The sequence below is a fragment of the Hemitrygon akajei genome, chromosome 11 (genome assembly GCF_048418815.1).
Source record: "Hemitrygon akajei chromosome 11, sHemAka1.3, whole genome shotgun sequence".
Lineage (NCBI taxonomy): Eukaryota > Metazoa > Chordata > Chondrichthyes > Myliobatiformes > Dasyatidae > Hemitrygon > Hemitrygon akajei.
In genome coordinates this window covers 92,017,103-92,034,119 of record NC_133134.1, presented here as the reverse complement: position 1 = coordinate 92,034,119, position 17,017 = coordinate 92,017,103, and the positions used below count along the sequence as shown (strand labels likewise).

Sequence of the window (17,017 nt, the reverse complement as noted above, 5' to 3'; positions counted from 1 at the left end):
ATTTGTAACAGGACACACATCATGCAGCATCCACCCAAATGAGATTTCTTAAGTTTGGCCGGGCAGGGGTTTATCACCTCTTATATTAAGCTGCCAGGCAAAGCAAGTGTTACAACTGTGGGGGCTACATTTGGGATTGATTCCGTTGGATGCTGTGTGATTACCCTGAGAAATGAACCAGTGGGGCAGATATTTGTACTCTGGATGAATTGTTAATTCCACTGTTAAAGTTGTGACTGTGAACGGAGGTTTGATAAAATAGCAGGCGCAGCTCTCGTTTTAATGCAGACCAGTGCTGAGGTAGCTGGGTGCGGAGATTTCAAAGACAGTGTTCTATCATTTCTGAGAAGTGAGGGGGAAGAGTGGTTAGATTTGTAATGTCTAATTAGTCCACGTCCCCCAGTGAAGAGTAAGAATTCTGAGGTATTATCCGCCCTTACTTCTCTGGTGAATAAATGGAAAAATCAGATTCAAAGTCCCAGCTATGGCAGGCTCCGCCTATTCTCTGGAATATTGCCCACCCCTAAAGGGGAGTAGGAGTATGAGATGAAAGTGGAATGGACCTCTCAGTTGTTAGATGAGTGGCAGTGCTCAGATGATGAAAAGCTACAGAGATTTGTTGAAAGTTTGAATGGACGGTCTGCTGACGATGTCAGAACTGTCAGGTTAAATGATCCTGTAGCAACAGCTATTAACTATCTGCAAGCACTGGACAATGCTTTTGATCTGACTGAAAGCCCAATGGAGCTCCTAGAGAGGCAGCTGTATTGCTTGCAGCGCGGGGGTGGGTGGGTGTCATTCAGGTGGCTGAGGTGAATCAGTGAAGAATGGACCAGATAGCCAGGGGTGTCCATGACCGGATTGTGTGGGGCCTCCGACAGTCTCATAAGATGCGCTCCCCTCCATCTTTTGTTGAGCTGATCAGAGAGGTACGGGAAGAGGAGAACGTGGCGGAGGCGTGGGAGGACTCAGTCGGCAGGGTACAGTCCTCGGTGGTAGTCCCCTGTGGTGAAGTGACCACAGATAGCCTACCCGGGGAGTGGTAGAGGAGATTGCGGCAGATTTGAGAACGGAGATACGTTGGCTGTTATTAACAGGTGTGACCCGCCCCCCCCCGCATATGATGGAGCTGATGGGGGGAGGGGCGGATTCCCCAAGGGGACAAACAATGCGGAGGGCTGCTGACAGCAGGAGTCATGCCCAGAAGGAGAGTGAGCCCCCGGGTACCTCAGCAGGGAGAGTCGTTTGGAAAACTTAGAGGGGACCCAGTGAGGGAACGGTCTGGTGTCTCTGAGGGAACTCATTCCCAGCAATGTACCAAAGGACTCTCGAAAGCCTAAGTCCCTATTCCTGAAGGCTTAGTGGGTCCATGGTCCAGTGTGTCACTATGGATAGAGGGTATTTATGCTAAAGCCATACTTGACACCAGGTCGCAGGTCACGTTACTCTACCATTCGTCTTACAACTGGTATCTGAAGCACTTACCCTTGACACCATTCAGTGCACTGGAGATTCGGGGTCTCAGTGCTGGTGATTATCCATACGACAGTTATTTGTCAGTGAAACTGGAGTTCTCGGAGGCCAATGTGGGAGTGTCTGAGGTTCTTGATACAAAGGTGCTGGTTTGTCCAGACCCTGTTGAGACGGGCGGCGTTTCAACTCTGGTGGGGACCAACACCCTTCTTGTGAGGAGGCTTATGGGGGCCTGCAAGGAGAAGGTTGGTGAGAGCTTTTTGGGGACAATGTCCGTGCACCTGGTGTTTTGAGCTGCTTTTGAGGAAGTGCATAGCAGCATTGGGCTGGATACTGAATTTAAACGAGGGACTGTGTGGTTCACCTACTCGAAGTCAATGGTGATACAGCCCGGGGAAGTAGTGACAGTGATGGGGATACCCAAATTTCCTGGAGTGCCTGAGGGCGAGGCCCTCTTAGTGGGCTCTCCGGAAGACCATGAGAGGGAGTCAGGATTTCCTGCTGGGCTACAGGTGATCATCAGGAACACTACGAAGAGCATGGTCACCTTCAAGCAGGGGATGCCCCTGGTGCATTTGTTCCCGATGACGGTAATGTCTAGTGCCCCCGTGAGGCATGCCGGGGAGAAACTATTGGAAGAGGGGGGAAAGTTGACCACTGAGTCATTCAACTTCGGGGACTTCCCGGTGCCACCAGGTTGGAAAAGAAGGCTGGTAGAAAAGATGTTTAAGCTGGAAGGTGTCTTTTCCATCAGCGAGTTTGATGTGGGTTGTTCCAAGAGCACTCATCGCACTATCCAGGTGACCGAGGACACCCTGTTTAGAGAGAGGTCGCAGCGACTGGCCCCCGAAGACGTGGAAGAAGTGCAGCAGCATGTGTAAGTTGAAGGAAGCTGGGATCATCACTGAGTCGCGAAGCCCCTATGCGTTCCCAATAATAGTGGCCCAGAAGAACGGGAAGGTGCGCATGCGTGTGGACTATAGGACCTTGAACCAGTATACGGTCCCGAGGGTCGAAGACGTGCTGGCCTGTCTGAGTGGTGCGAAGTGGTTTAGTGTGCTGGACTTGAGAAGTGGATATTACCAGGTCCCAATGAGTGAGGCCGACAAAGACGGCATTTATATGTCCCCTGGGATTCTTCCAGTTTGAAAAGATGCCTCAGAGCATATTGGGAGCCCCTGCTACCTTCCAGCGGGTCATGGAGAATTTGGCGGGGGATATGAACTTGCTTGAGGTATTGGTGTATCTGGATGACCTCATAGTGTTTGGGTCCACCTTGGAGGAACATGAAGCGAGGCTACTGAAGGTGCTCAGCCACCTGAAAGCTGAAGGGTTAAAACTTTCCCTGGTCAAGTGCCAGTTCTGCCAAACGTCTGTTAGCTATGTCGGACACATATTCTCACGGAATGGAGTAGCTACAGACCTGGCTAAGATAGAAGGATGACCACTTGGCCAAGGCCCCAGACTGTGAGCGCTCTGCACTCGTTCCTTGGGTTCTGTGATAATTATACAGAGATTTGTGAAGGGCTACGCCAAAGTGAGTCACCCCTTGAATCAGCTTCTGTGTGATTACCCTCCCTTGGGGAAGAAAGGGAAGGAGAAAAAAGGGACAGGAGGGTGGAGAATATCTAAATCTGTCAGAGTCCTCTGGACAGAGGTGGGATGTAAAATGTGAGGAGGCTTTTCAGTCACTGAAAGAGTTGCTGACCCAGGCGCCGGTGCTGGCTTTTGCGGACCCCCGATTGCCGTATGTACTGCACACAGATGCCAGCCGAGAGGGTTTAGGGGGCGTCCTGTATCAGGATCAGGGTACTGGGTTGAGACCTGTGGCATATGTCAGCTAGAGTTTGTCAGCTTCCGAGAGAAACTATCTCACGCTCAAGTTGAATTTCCTGGTGTTGAAATGGGCAGTGGTGGATAAGCTGAGTGATTATTTCTACGGGGCCAAGTTTGAGGTGAGGACGGACAACAATCCTGACCTCGGCAAAACTGGATGCCTTTGTCCGACTATGATTTCAGCCTGAAGTACCGGCCAGGGAGCTGGAACGTTGATGTGGATGCTTTGTCCTGACGGATGCATGAGGGCTGGACAGGGATGAGGAGTGGGAGAGCGTTCCTGCCCCGAGGGTGAACGCCCTGTGTCAGTTTGCCATCACCCTGAAGGCAGAGGAAAAGGACAGGCTGGATCGAGCAGTGGATCAATCAGGGGCTTCTGATGACGCCATACCCCAAGTTTACTGTAACCTGACCGCTCTGAAGACCAATCAGCTGCTGGAATTGAGTTCTGGGGAAGTGGCAGCTGCTCTGTGAGATGACCCGGACATTGGCACTATTTGGTCCGCGGTTGAAAAGGGAGACATGGCTCAGGTGGAGAAGACGAAACACGCTTTGGCGCCACCATTACTGAAAGAATGGCCTCGGTTAGAGTTGAAGAACCAGATCTTATACCAGCTCACGTCACCCCTGGACCGACCTCGGCGTTGCCAGCTGGTTCTGCCCGAGAAGTATCTGAGGATGACGTTGAAGTCACTTCATGATGATTCTGGACATTTAGGGGTGGAGAAGACCTATGGATTGCTTAGAGACCGGTTTTACTGGCCCCAAATGAGGTCAAAGGTTGAAGAATATTGCAAGTCGTGCATTTGCTGCATACGGCGGAAGACACTGCCTATGCGGGCAGCTCCCTTGTCCCACTTGCAGAGTGCAGGGCCCCTGGACCTGATGTGTATGGATTTCCTGTCAATAGAACCCGATGCCAGCCACACGGCGAATGTCTTAGTCATCACGGACCACTACACCAGATATGCTCAGGCTTTTCCTACCAAGGACTAGAGGGTGACTACGATGGCAAAAGTGTTATGGGAGAAATATTTTGTCTATTATGTCCTTCCCAGGTGGATACACAGTGACCAGGGACAGAACTTTGACAGCAGACTCATCTATGAGTTACTGGGCATGCTTGGAGTTGAGAAATCGAGGACCACGCTCTATCACCCGCAGGGCGATCCCCAGCCTGAGAGGTCTAATCGGACCTTGCTAGACATGCTCAGGACCCTGGAGATCAGCAAGAAGAGCAGATGGAGTCAACATATTGGGCATCTGGTTCACTGCTACAACTGTACACGAAATTAAGTTACTGGATACTCGACATATTATCTGATGTATGGGCGTGAGGCGAGGTTGCCCATTAACCTTTGTTTCGGAACTGACGAGGATGACTTACCACTGAAGCCTTATCTGAAGTATATGTCTGATACGTGGAGAGAGCTGAAAAGAGCTTATGAACTGGCTGGAGTCGTGGCCGCCAAGCAGAATCGAGGAAATAAGAGGAGGTATGATCAAAAAGTGAGGTTCTCCCAACTCCTGCCAGGAGACCCAGTCCTCATAAGGAATTTGGGGCTACCAGTTTTCCTGGTGAAACCAGAGGAGGGAAATGGGCCTGTCAGGATTCTCCATCAGACCCACCTGTCGCCCTGGGATAAGAGGTGTAGGTAGACCCAGAGCCTGACTTGGAGCCTACACCAAGTAAGAGGACTGTGAAAATGCAGGGCGACCTCAGGGCCCACAGCAGGAGAGACTGGGCCTGGGCCCACCCATGAGAGGGATACTGATTCCGAGGATGATGATTTGGATGTGTGGTACATGCTGCTGTTCACTATCTCCCCATTGATTGAGGCAAAGACTCCTGGCCTTCTCCCAGTGAGTCAGGTGAAGTGGGTGGGGGTCTATCTGTGGGCAGCCTGGGTTGCAGTAGAACCCTGAAGGAGAGGAAGCAGGGCCTGGACACGAGATAGAGCGCTCTGAGTTGCAGGGGGACACGAGTGATAGATCGGGGGAGGACTCGCCAAGTCGGCCCCAAGTATCCCCAGTAGTGTCTGAGCCTGAAGAGTTAGGTGAGGAGGTACGGAGGTCTCAGAGAATTAGGAGACCACCGGATAGGTTGATCTATGTAGCGCCTGGGGAACAGGGCGTGATCTCGACTGTTCTGGGGAGCTACGTCACTGCCTTTTGCACCTGGATTGGGCTTTGTGTTTTGCAGTAGGGTTGGCAAACACTCTCAACGTCTTGAGGACATGATTAAATTTGGTGGGGGGGAGAGTGTAACGCTGTCACTGCTGAAGTAATGGTTTCTCTGTAGCAGCAATACTTGGATTATGGCTGGAGATAACAGGACTGTGGCTGCATGTTAGCCAATCAGGATTTTGTTGCCCTGTCTTGTGATTCTGGAAGCAGTTGATTTCGCGGGTTTTACCAGAGGGAGAGAGAGAGAGATGAAGAGAGAAGACGTGAATGGAGAGATTTGGTAGAACGCCGGGCGGGGTGGACTCGGAGCAGGGGTCCGAAGGTCGTTGACACTCGGAGGAGACCGATTGTAGAAGAAGGACTACTGAGTGAGCTCCAACTTTGTGAATAGACTGTTTTAATAAGATTTGGGACCCTTTTTCTTCTATATTTTGTTTCTCAACTAACCATATAGTCAAAGTAAGAGTTATAAAGCTTAATCGTTTAATCATATAGTGTGTACTGTTTGTCATTTTGGGGTACTGATTTGTAACGGGACACATTGTGCAGCATCCACCTAAATGAGATTTCTAAGTTCGGCCGGGCAGTGGGTTATTACCCCCTATATTAAGCCGCTAGGCGAAGCGAGTGTTAGACCAGCCAATAATATTAAAATGGATACCAAAAGTTTCTTCAGATACATAAAGTGTAAAATAGAGGTGAGAGTGGATATCAGACCACTGGAAAACAATGCTGAAGAGATAGAAATGGGGGCAAGAAATTGGCGGATACATTAAGTAAGTATTTTACATCAGTCTTCTCTGTGGAAGACACCAGTAGTATGGTGGAAGTTCCAGGTGTCAGGGGTCATGAAGTGTATGAAGTTACCATAACTAGAGAGAAGGTTCTTGAAAACTGAAAGGTCAGAAGGTGGATAAGTCACCTGGACCAGATGGTGTGCACCTCAGAGTTCTGGAAGAGGTGACTGAAGCAAGAATAATGATCTTTCAAGAATCACTAGATTCTGGAATGGTTCCAGAAGACTGGAAAATTGCAAATGTCACTCCACTCTTCAAGAAGGGAGAGAGGCAGAAGAAAGGAAACTATAGGCCAGTTAGTTTGAACTAGTGGTTGGGACTATGTTGGATTCAAGTATTAAGGATGTGGTCTCAGTGTACTTGGAGGCAAATGATAAAATAGGCCATAGTCAGCATGGTTTCCTCAAGGGAAAGTCTTGCATGACAAATCTGTTGAAATTCTTTGAGGATAACAAGCAGGATAGACAAAGGAGAATCAGTGGATGTTATGTACTTGGACTTTCAGAAGGCCTTTGACAAGCTGCCACACGAGGCTGCTTAACAAGCTATGAGCCCATTGTATTACAGATTCTAGCTGTGGCAGCTTTGGAGGCCAAGTCTTAATGTATATTTAAGGCAGATGTTGAAAGATTCTTTATGGTCAGGGATATAGGGAGAAGGCAAGAGACTGAGAGGAAAGTTGGAGCAGCAATGATGAAATGGTGCAACAGCTTGATGAACCAAAATGCGAGAGGGAGGGGAGGGAGAGAGGAGAGAGGAGAGAGGAGAGAGGAGAGAGGAGAGAGGAGAGAGGAGAGAGGAGAGAGGAGAGAGGAGAGAGGAGAGAGGAGAGAGGAGAGAGGAGAGAGAGAGAGAGAGAGAGAGAGAGAGAGAGAGAGAGAGAGAGAGAGAGAGAGAGAGAGAGAGAGAGAGAGAGAGAGAGAGAGAGGAGAAAAAGAGGGAGGGGGAGAGAGAAGGGAGGGAGAGGGGAGGGGGAGAGAGATGAGGAGCGAGGGAGTAGGAGGGAGAAATGGAAGTGGGGAGGGGTAAGGACAGCGTGATGAAGGGGCAGGAGAAGTAGAGGGATAGGGAGGGTATGGAGTTAGGGGGAGGGAGTAGAGAGGGAGAGGATGGGGTGGGCAGTAAAGGGGTGGGGGTTAGGGGGTTAGAAGAGTAGGGAGTAGGGGTAGAGGGGTAGGGAGGAGGGTGCACGGGAGTAGAGAGGTAGGATGGAGGGGGAATGTGAGCGGGGAGGGGTGAGAGCTGGGGGAGCGTGTAGGTGGTGAGAGGGAGGGGTAGGGGTGAGGGCAAGGAGGGAATGAGAGGAAGGAGAGAAAGGGTGAGGGTTTTGAGCGGGGAGGGGTTAGAGGTGGGATAGTGGGAGAGAGGGGAGAGTGGTGGGGAGTATGGAGGGGGTTGTGGATGGAGTTGTGGAGGGGGTGTGAACGGGAGTGAGGGGGAGAGGGTTGAGAGGGGGTGGGATGGATGAGAAGGGGGTGAGAGTGGGTGAAAGGGGAGAGGGGGATGAAAGTAGGGAGAGGGGAAAATTGGGGGAGAGGGGAGGGGACAGTGTGGTGAAGGGCAGGGTAGGAGAAGTATGGGGTAGGGAGGGTAGGGGAAGGGGATAGGTGGTACGGGGTTGGGGAGGGGGATAGGTGGTACGGGGTTGGGGAGGGGGATAGGTGGTACGGGGTTGGGGAAGGGGATAGGTGGTACGGGGTTGGGGAAGGGGATAGGTGGTATGGGGTTAGGGAAGGGGTAGAAGATGGGGGATGGGCAGTAGAGGGGTGGGGGGGGTTAGAGGGGTAGGGGTTAGAGGGAATAGAGGCAGAGGTGTAGGGGAGAGGACTAGGGGGAATCGTAGAAACCTTACAGCACAATACAGGCCCTTTGGCCCATAAAGCTGTGCTAAACGTGTCCTTACTTGGAAAAGACCTCAAGTTACCCACAGCCCTCTATTTTACTAAGCTCCATGTACCTATCCGGGAGTCTCTTAAAAGGCCCTATCGTATCTGCCTCCACCACCATCGCCGGAAGCCAATTCCACGCACTCACCACTCTCTCGTGTAAAAAACTTATCCCTGACATCTCCTCTGTACCTACTTCCAAGCACCTTAAAACTCTGCCCTCTCATGCTAACCATTTCAGCCCTGGGGAAAAAGCCTCTGACTATTCACATGATCAATGCCTCTCATTATCTTGTACACCTCTATTAGGTCACCTCTCATCCTCCGTCGCTCCAAGGAAAAGAGGCCGAGTTCACTCAACCTATTCTCATAAGGCATGCTCCCCAATCCAGGCAATATCCTTGTAAATCTCCTCTGCACCCTTTCTATGGTTTCTACATCCTTCCTGTAGTGAGGCAACCAGAATTGGGCACAGTACTCCAAGTGGGGTCTGACCAGGGTCCTATATAGCTGCAACCTCTCAGCTTCCAAACTCAATCCTATGATTGATGAAGGCCAATGCACCGTATGCTTTCTTAACCACAGAGTCAACCTGCGCAGCAGCTTTGAGTGTTCTATGGACTCGGACCCTAAGATGCCTCTGGTCCTCCAAACTGCCAAGAGTCTGACCATTAGTACTATATTCTGTCATCATAGTTGACCTTACAAAATTAACCACCTCATACTTATCTGGGTTAAACTCTATCTGCCACTTCTCAGCCCAGTTTTGCATCCTATCAATGTCCTGCTGTGACCTCTGACAGCCCTCCACACTATCCACAACACCCCCAACCTTTGTGTCATCAGCAAATTTACAAACCCCAGTTCATCATCCAGGTCATTTATAAAAATCACGAAGAGTAATGGTCCCAAAACAGATCACTGAGGCACACCACTGGTCACCAATCTCCTTGCAGAATATGACTCACCTACAAGCACACTTTGCCTTCTGTGGGCAAGCCAGTTCTGGATCCACAAAGCAATGTCCCCTTGGATCTCATGCATCCTTACTTTCTCAATAAGCCTTGCATGGGGTACCTACTAAATGCCTTGTTGAAATCCATATACACTACATCTACTGCTCTACCTTCATCAATGTGTTTAGTCACATCTTCAAAAAATTCAATCAGGCTCATAAGGCACAACCTGCCTTTGACAAAGCCATGCTGACTATTCCTAATCATATTATGCCTCTCCAAATGTTCATAAATCCTGCCTCTCAGGATCTTCTCCATCAATTTAACAAACACTGAAATAACACTCACTGGTCTATAATTTCCTGGGCTATCTCTACTCCCTTTCTTGAATAAAGGAACAACATCCACAACCTTCCAATCCCCTGGAACCTCTCCTGTCCCCATTGATGATGCAAAGATCATCGCTAGAGGCTCAGTAATCTCCTCCCTCGCTTCCCACAGTAGCCTGGGGTACATCTCATCCGGTCCTGGTGTCTTATCCAACTTGATGCTTTCCAAAAGTTCCAGCACACTCTCTTCCTCTTCTGTAGTGAATACTGAAGCAAAGTATTCATTAAGAATCTCAGCTCTCTCCTCCGATTTCATACACACTTGATTGGTTCTATTCTCTCATGTCTTATCCTCTTGCTCTTCACATACTTGTCGAATGCCTTGGGATTTTCCTTAATCCTGTCCACCAAGGCTTTCTCATGGCCCCTTCTCGCTCTCCTAATTTCATTCTTACGCTCCTTCCTGCTCGACTTATAAGCTCTTCTTTTCTTCTTGACTAGACTTACAACAGCTTTTGTACACCATGGTTCCTGTACTCTACCATTCTTTCTCTGTCTCATTGGAATGCACCTATGCAGAACCCAACGCAAATATCCCCTGATCAATATTTGGGAAATTAAAATCTCCTACCACAACAACCCTGTTATTATTACACCTTTCCAGAATCTATCTCCCTATCTGGTCCTCGATGTTCCCGTTTCTATTGGGTGGTCTATAAAAAGCACCCAGTAGAGTTATTGACCCCTTCTTGTTCCTAACTTCCACCCACAAAGACTCTGTAGACAATCTCTCCATAACTTTCCTCCTTTTCTGCAGCCGTGACACTACCTCTGATCAACAGTGCCACGCCCCCACATCTTTTGCCTCCCTCCCTGTTCTTTCTGAAACATCTAAAGCCCAGGAAAGTGGTGGGGGAGAGGGTAGTGGGAGAGGGGTAGGGTGGAGGGGGAATGTAAGCAGGGAGAGGTGAGGGGTAAGGATGAGGTTGGGTGGGGGAGTGTTTAGGGGCAAGGGGAGGGGTGGTGGGGTTTAAGAGCGGAAGGTGATGAGGGGGAAGTGGGGAAGGCTTTGAGTGAAGGTGGGTGAGCGGGAAGGGGTGGAGGGTATAGGGGTGGGGAGGGGTGCAGGAGGGGAAGTGTGGAGGAGGAACAAGAAGGGGAAGAGAAGAGGAGGGGGAGAGGTGGGAGAGCTGTGGATAGTGATGGGAATAGTGAGGGGGGGATAGGGAGGGGGAAAAGGGGTGAGTGATGGGGAGGGCAGGGGTGCAGGGAAGGGGGAGAGTGAGGGGAAGGGGGAGCACATCTACAGTGTCCAAATGTGTGAAATGATTGAGTCTGACACAATGCCTCAGGGTCCAATCTTCTGTCCCAGTGTGCAAATGAACAGAGCTGCTGAACAAAACATTGCTACAGTGTTTCAGAGTCTGTCCCAGTACCCAAGGGTGCATGTGAAGGGATGCAATAATGGAGTTAAGGGAGGAATCCCATAATGCCAATGTACTGCCTTCATCACCTGATGTTGAATCTGGAACCACTGTAGTATGCAGCCCTCCTGAACTCATCAGCTTTGTTCTAAAAGTGCTTCTATTTGCTCAGCAGGAGCAACCTAGTATTGCAGACCAGAAGGGAGTTCAAAAATTATTTCAGTAAATTATTTTAGTTAAAAAACAACGAACCTGCAGCAACGAAAAAAATCCCAGAGCTGAGGACAATGTCATGTCTGCTTTTGTAGAATTCACTAGCTGCTATGCAGATCCCACCCAGGAACAGTAATCCCACACTGAGTATCGGGAACAGGCTGGAAGCTCGAACAATTCCTGCAGAGAAAACAGGAGTCAACACACAGTTCTTCATGTGAGTCACAAAGTAATATCTGTCACATACTCTAAAAGTTGGAAATTTCCTTCCCGTTAGTGTCTGCTTTACATATAGCATGATGGCAAAACAAAGTTGAGGAAATGGGCTGTGGGTAGAAAGGCGATAGGTTTGCCTTCTGATTGGGTGATTTCAGTTAATTAAATTCCCCATCATTCATGCCTTCCTCCACAATGACCATCTCTGCCCACACCTTGTTCAATTTCTCCAAAAACTCAAATTCAAGAGATATTGAGGCCCTAGGTTAAGAAAAATAAGAATGCATAGCAATATCGGCAGGTAGGAACAAATGAGGTGCTATAGAGTACAGGAAATGCAAGAGAACACTAAAGAAAGAAATCAAGAGGGCTAAAAGAAGGCATGAAGTTGCCATAGCAAGACAAAGTGAAGGAGAATCCTGAGGCATTTTACAGACATGTTCAAAGAAAAGGATTGTCGGGGATAAATTGTCCTCAGGAAGATCAGAATAGTAATCTATGTGTGGAACCAAAAGAGATGGGGGAGATCTTAAATGAAATGTTGCATCTGTATTTACTCAGAAGACAGACAGATTCTTATAGCGGTGAAGGAAAGCAGCAGTGAGGTTGTGACCCCTATTCAGATTACAGAGGAGAAGGTGTTTGCTGCCTTGAGGCAAATTAGGGTTGACAAATCCCCAGGGGCTAACAAGGTGCCCCTTCAGACCCTGTGAAAGACTGGTACAGAAATTGCAGGGGAAATATAATGCAGACTGTTATCTAAATGGGGAGAAGGTTCAAATATCAGAGGTGCAGAGGGACTTACGAGTCCTTGTGCAAGACTCCCAGAAGGTTAATTTACAGATTGAGTCTGTGGTAAAAAAAAGTTAAATACAATGTTGGCATTAGGGGAAAAGAATATGAAAGCAAGGAGATAAGGCTGAGCTTTATAAGACACTAGTCAGGCCATGATTGGAGTATTGTCAACAATTTTGGACCCATATCTTAGAAAAGATGTGCTGACATTGGGAGAGTCCAGAGGAGTTTCACAAGGATGATTCCAGGAATGAAGGGGTGAAGAGTGTTTGGCAGCTTTGGGCCTGTACTCATTGGAACTTAGAAGAATGTGTGGTGGATCTCATTGAAACCTACCGAATGTTCAAAGGAATAGATAAGGTGGATGTGGAGAGGATGCTTCCTGTGGTGGGGGTATCCAGAGCTAGAGGGCACAGCCTCAATACTGAGGGGTGACCCTTTTAGAACAAAGGTAAGAAGGATTTTTTTTTTAGCCAGAGAGTAGTGAATCTATGGAATGCTCTGCCACAGACTGCAGTGGAGGCCAAGACCGTGGGTATACTTAAGGTGGAAGTTGATGGTCAGGGTATCAAAATATATGGCGAGAAGGCAAGTGTATGGGTTTGAGTGTGATCCAGTATCAGCCATGCTAGAAGAGCAGAGCAAACTCAATGGTCTGAATGGCCTAATTCTGCTCCTGTCTTATGGTCTTAGAGAAGGCAGGGGTTTGGATGACTATGGTCCGGTTGCAGGTTGTTGGGACTAGACTGTTTAAATGTTTCAGCACGGACTAGGTGGGCCAAAGGGCCTGTTTCTAGGCAGTACTCTTCTATGACAGGCACTTAATTGGGCCAAAACATACTGGTTCCTATGTGTCCTAATTAAACAGAATTGGGGCCTGGAGGCAGGCCATTATCTGAATTTTGTTTGTCATTCTATGCCACTTACCCAGTGGTGATCCAGACCCATTGTAATCCTCGTTAACAATCTTCATTGTCAATCACAACTACTTTACTGTCACCTATTTTCGTGTCATCTGCAAATTTACTAATCATGTGTTATACATTTTTATTTAAATTATTGTTATAAATAACAAATAACATTAGACCAAATGTCGACCCCTGAGGCACACCATTAGTGAAGGATGAAGTGCTCCGAGAGGTTGCTGATGAAACACAAACTCGTGCCTGAGAAGCAACTTGGATCCACTCCAATTTGCCTTTTGGCACAACAGCAGATGACATTTCATTGGCTCTCAACTCAACCCTGGAACATCTGGACAGCAAAGATGCATACATCAGCATGTCCTTTTTTGCAACAGCTCAACATTCAATGCTATCCCTCAAAACTAATCAATAAGCTTCAATACTTTGGCCTCTAAACCTCTTTGTGCAATTGGATCCTCAATTTCCTCACTTGTAGATCCTAGTCAGTTTGGATTGGCACAAAGAACAAAGAGAGAACAAAGAACAATACAGCACAGTACAGGCCCTTCAGCCCACAATGTTGTGCTGACCCTTAAACCCTGCGCCCCCCCCCCCATATAACCTTCCACCTTGAATTCCTCCATATACCTGTCTTGTGGTTTCTTATATTTCACTAGTATACCTGCCTCCACCACTGACTCAGGCAATGCATTCCATGCACCAACCACTCTGAGTAAAAAACCTTCGTCTAATATCCCCGTTGAACTTTCCTCCCCTTACCTTAAAGCCATGTCCTCTTGTATTGAGTAGTGGTGCCCTGGGGAAGAGGCGCTGGCCGTCCACTCTATCTATTCCTCTTAATATCTTGTATACCTCTATCATGTCTCCTCTCATCCTCCTCTCCAGAGAGTAAAGCCCTAGCTCCCTTAATCTCTGATCATAATGCATACTCTCAAAACCAGGCAGCATCCTGGTAAATCTCCTCTGTACCCTTTCCAGTGCTTCCACATCCTTCCTATAGTGAGGCAACCAGAACTGGACACAGTACTCCAAGTATGGACTAACCAGAGTTTTATAGAGCTGCATTATTACCCCGCGACTCTTAAACTCTATCCCTCGACTTATGAAAGCTAACACTCTAGAAGCTTTCTTAACTACCCTATCTACCTGTGAGGCAACTTTCAGGGATCTATGAACATGTACCCCCAGATTCCTCTGTTCCTCCATACTACTAAGTATCCTGCCATTTACTTTGTACTCTGCCCTTCCAAAGTGTACCACCTCACACTTCTCCAGGTTGAACTCCATCTGCCACTTCTGCATCCTATCAATATCTCTCTGCAATCTTCGACAATCCTCAACACTATCCACAACACCACCAACCTTTGTGTCGTCTGCAAACTTGCCAACCCACCCTCTACCCCCACATCCAGGTCGTTATGGGACATCACTAGTCACAACCCTTCAATCCGAATGAACTCCCTCCTCCACGACCCTCTGCTTTCTGCAGGCAAGCCAATTCTGAATCCACCTGGCCAAACTTTCCTGGATCCCATGCCTTCTGACTGTCTGAGTAAGCCTACTGTGTGGTACCTTGTCAAATGCCTTACTGTTGTTGTTGTTCGTCCTTCGGAGTCGAAGACGACCACGACTTCTGTCAGGTGGAGGGTTTGTGACTGTGGGTCCGGAGGTGACTGGTGAGGCCAATCTGGGCCCTGAAAGCTCACCCACATGTGGGACATGAGGGTAGGTGCTGCAGTGGAAGTGGAGGTAGCTCGAGCCTTGCGCACGGCGCGTTTCCTCTGAGCATCTGTGGTGCTTCTGATTTCTGCTGCATACGCTCCTTTAGAGGTCCTGCTCCACCAGGTTGGGCGGTCCAGAGCAAGCGATTCCCAGCTACTGGGATTGATGTTGAGGTCTTTGAGGGACACTTTGAGGCAGTCTTTGAAACGTTTCTTCTGCCCTCCAACTGAGCGCTTGCCCTGGCTCAGCTCTCCATACAGCAGCTGTTTTGGTAATCGACTGTCAGACATCCTGACGACATGACTAACCCAGTTGGCTTGGGCTTTCTGTAGGAGGGTGTAGATGCTGTGGGTGCTATCCCGCTCCAGGACCTCCGTGTCTGGGACTTTGTCCTGTCTGAGAAGTCTGCGGAGGCAGTGCATGTGGAAGTGGTTGAGCTGTTTAGCGTGTCTGCTGTAGACAGTCCAGGTCTCGCTGGCATAGAGGAGGGTGGTGACAACCACTGCTCGGTAGACCTTCAGCTTGGTGGTAAGGCGGAGTCCTCTCCGCTCCCATACATTCTCACGGAGTCTTTGGCAACTCTGTTGCTGATCTCTGCATCTATGTTCACCGCTCGTGATAGAGTACTGCCCAGATAAGTAAAGGTGTCGACTGCCAGTAGCTTCTGCCCCTTTACTGTGATGTGTGGTTCCTGGTAGGGCTTTCCCGGTGTGGGCTGGTACATATCATCGGTCTTTTTGGTGCTGATTGTAAGTCCAAAGTTGTCACAGGCTCGTGAGAGGCAGTCCATTTCTCGCTGCATCTTCTGCTCTGTGCTGGCGTTGAGGGCGCAATCATCAGCGAATAAGAGGTCTCTGACGACAGTCTCCTTTACCTTTGTAACAGTCTGTAGACGTCGGAGGTTGAATAGCCCACCACCAGTCCTGTATCTGACGTGTATACCATCCTGACAATCGCATAAGGCATCATTCAGCATAGCAGAGAAGACCATGCTAAAGAGTCTAGGGGCGAGAACGCATCCTTGCTTCACACCGTTCGTCACTAGGAAGGCTTCTGACTCATCACCATTATCCAAAACTTTCACCATCATGCCATCATGGAACTGTCGAACAATCGTAATGAACCTGCTAGGGCAGCCAAACTTCTCCATTATCTTCCATAAGCCACCTCTGCTGATCGTATCAAATGCCTTGGTCAGATCGACAAAGGTCATAAAGAGGTCGCTGTGCTGCTCTTGACATTTTTCCTGGAGTTGGCGTTCAGCAAAAATCATGTCGACAGTTCCACTCTCTGCACGGAAGCCACACTGGCTTTCTGGGAGGAGACCTTGCTCAAGGTGTTGGAGAAAGCGATTAAGCAGGACGCGAGTCAAAATCTTCCCAGCTATGGACAGGAGGGAAATGCCTCAGTGATTGTTACAAGACTGGTGGTTGCCTTTCCTCTTGTAGCTGTGGACTATGCTGGCATCTTTCAACTGTTGCGGGACCTTTCCTTCATTCCACATAGACTGGAAGAGCTCAGACAGCTTCTGCATCATGAATGGGCCTTCTACTTTGTAGACTTCAGCAGGGATTGCATCTGATCCTGGTGCTTTGCTACAAGAAAGCTGCCTGATGGCTTTTCTGACTTTTGTTACGTACCCCGTAACTGGGTCACTTACCAGCAAAGATAGAGAGGTCCGTTGAAGTCTGATGGTACTATTTTTAACAGTATTTATTGATAAAAATACACCAAAAATAATATCAATGCAAACACAGATAATATACGTCGTCAATACTAAATCTAAAAGCGCGGGTATAATAATAATCAATAAGAAATAGCTCTATCGTTGTCTAGGGGATAATGTATTGTCCGATGGAAATATAAAAGTCACTTCAGTTCATTCAGGCTGCAGCTTTTGGTTGGAGAGAGAGACGGATTTTTAGAACTTGCCCGTTTTTCCTTTTTATGATGTCAATCCTTCGAAATGTCGTCGGTGGTGATCTCTTCTTTAGCTAAGCCGTCTTCCGTGGTAAGGCCTCAATCCCGGGCAGCGGGAAAGGACACACGTGGGCCTTCCACCGGCTGTCGCTATTAAACGGGATTTCTAGCGTTTCTCCTGGTGCGTCTAAAGGGGTTGTTCCCCAGACCTTTTTTTATCCTTACTCACGGGGTCTCAGATGTCAATCAGGTTGGAATGATACCATCCCTCAACCAGCCCACTTTGGTCATTCCCTGGGGGCTACAAATAAATAGTACAGTACTCAATACACAATTC

At 48.6% G+C, this 17,017-nt stretch overlaps 1 protein-coding gene across 2 annotated transcripts in view; it reads right to left on the bottom strand.

Annotated features, from left to right (window-relative positions):
* Window positions 1-17,017, bottom strand: part of LOC140735837 (voltage-dependent calcium channel gamma-3 subunit-like) — a 136,963-nt gene that overhangs the window by 12,615 nt on the left and 107,331 nt on the right. For both annotated transcript variants that reach the window (XM_073061350.1, XM_073061349.1), the window contains exon 3: window positions 11,141-11,281. In XM_073061350.1, the coding sequence (XP_072917451.1) occupies window positions 11,141-11,281 (141 nt within the window). The remainder of the gene's footprint in view (window positions 1-11,140; window positions 11,282-17,017) is intronic.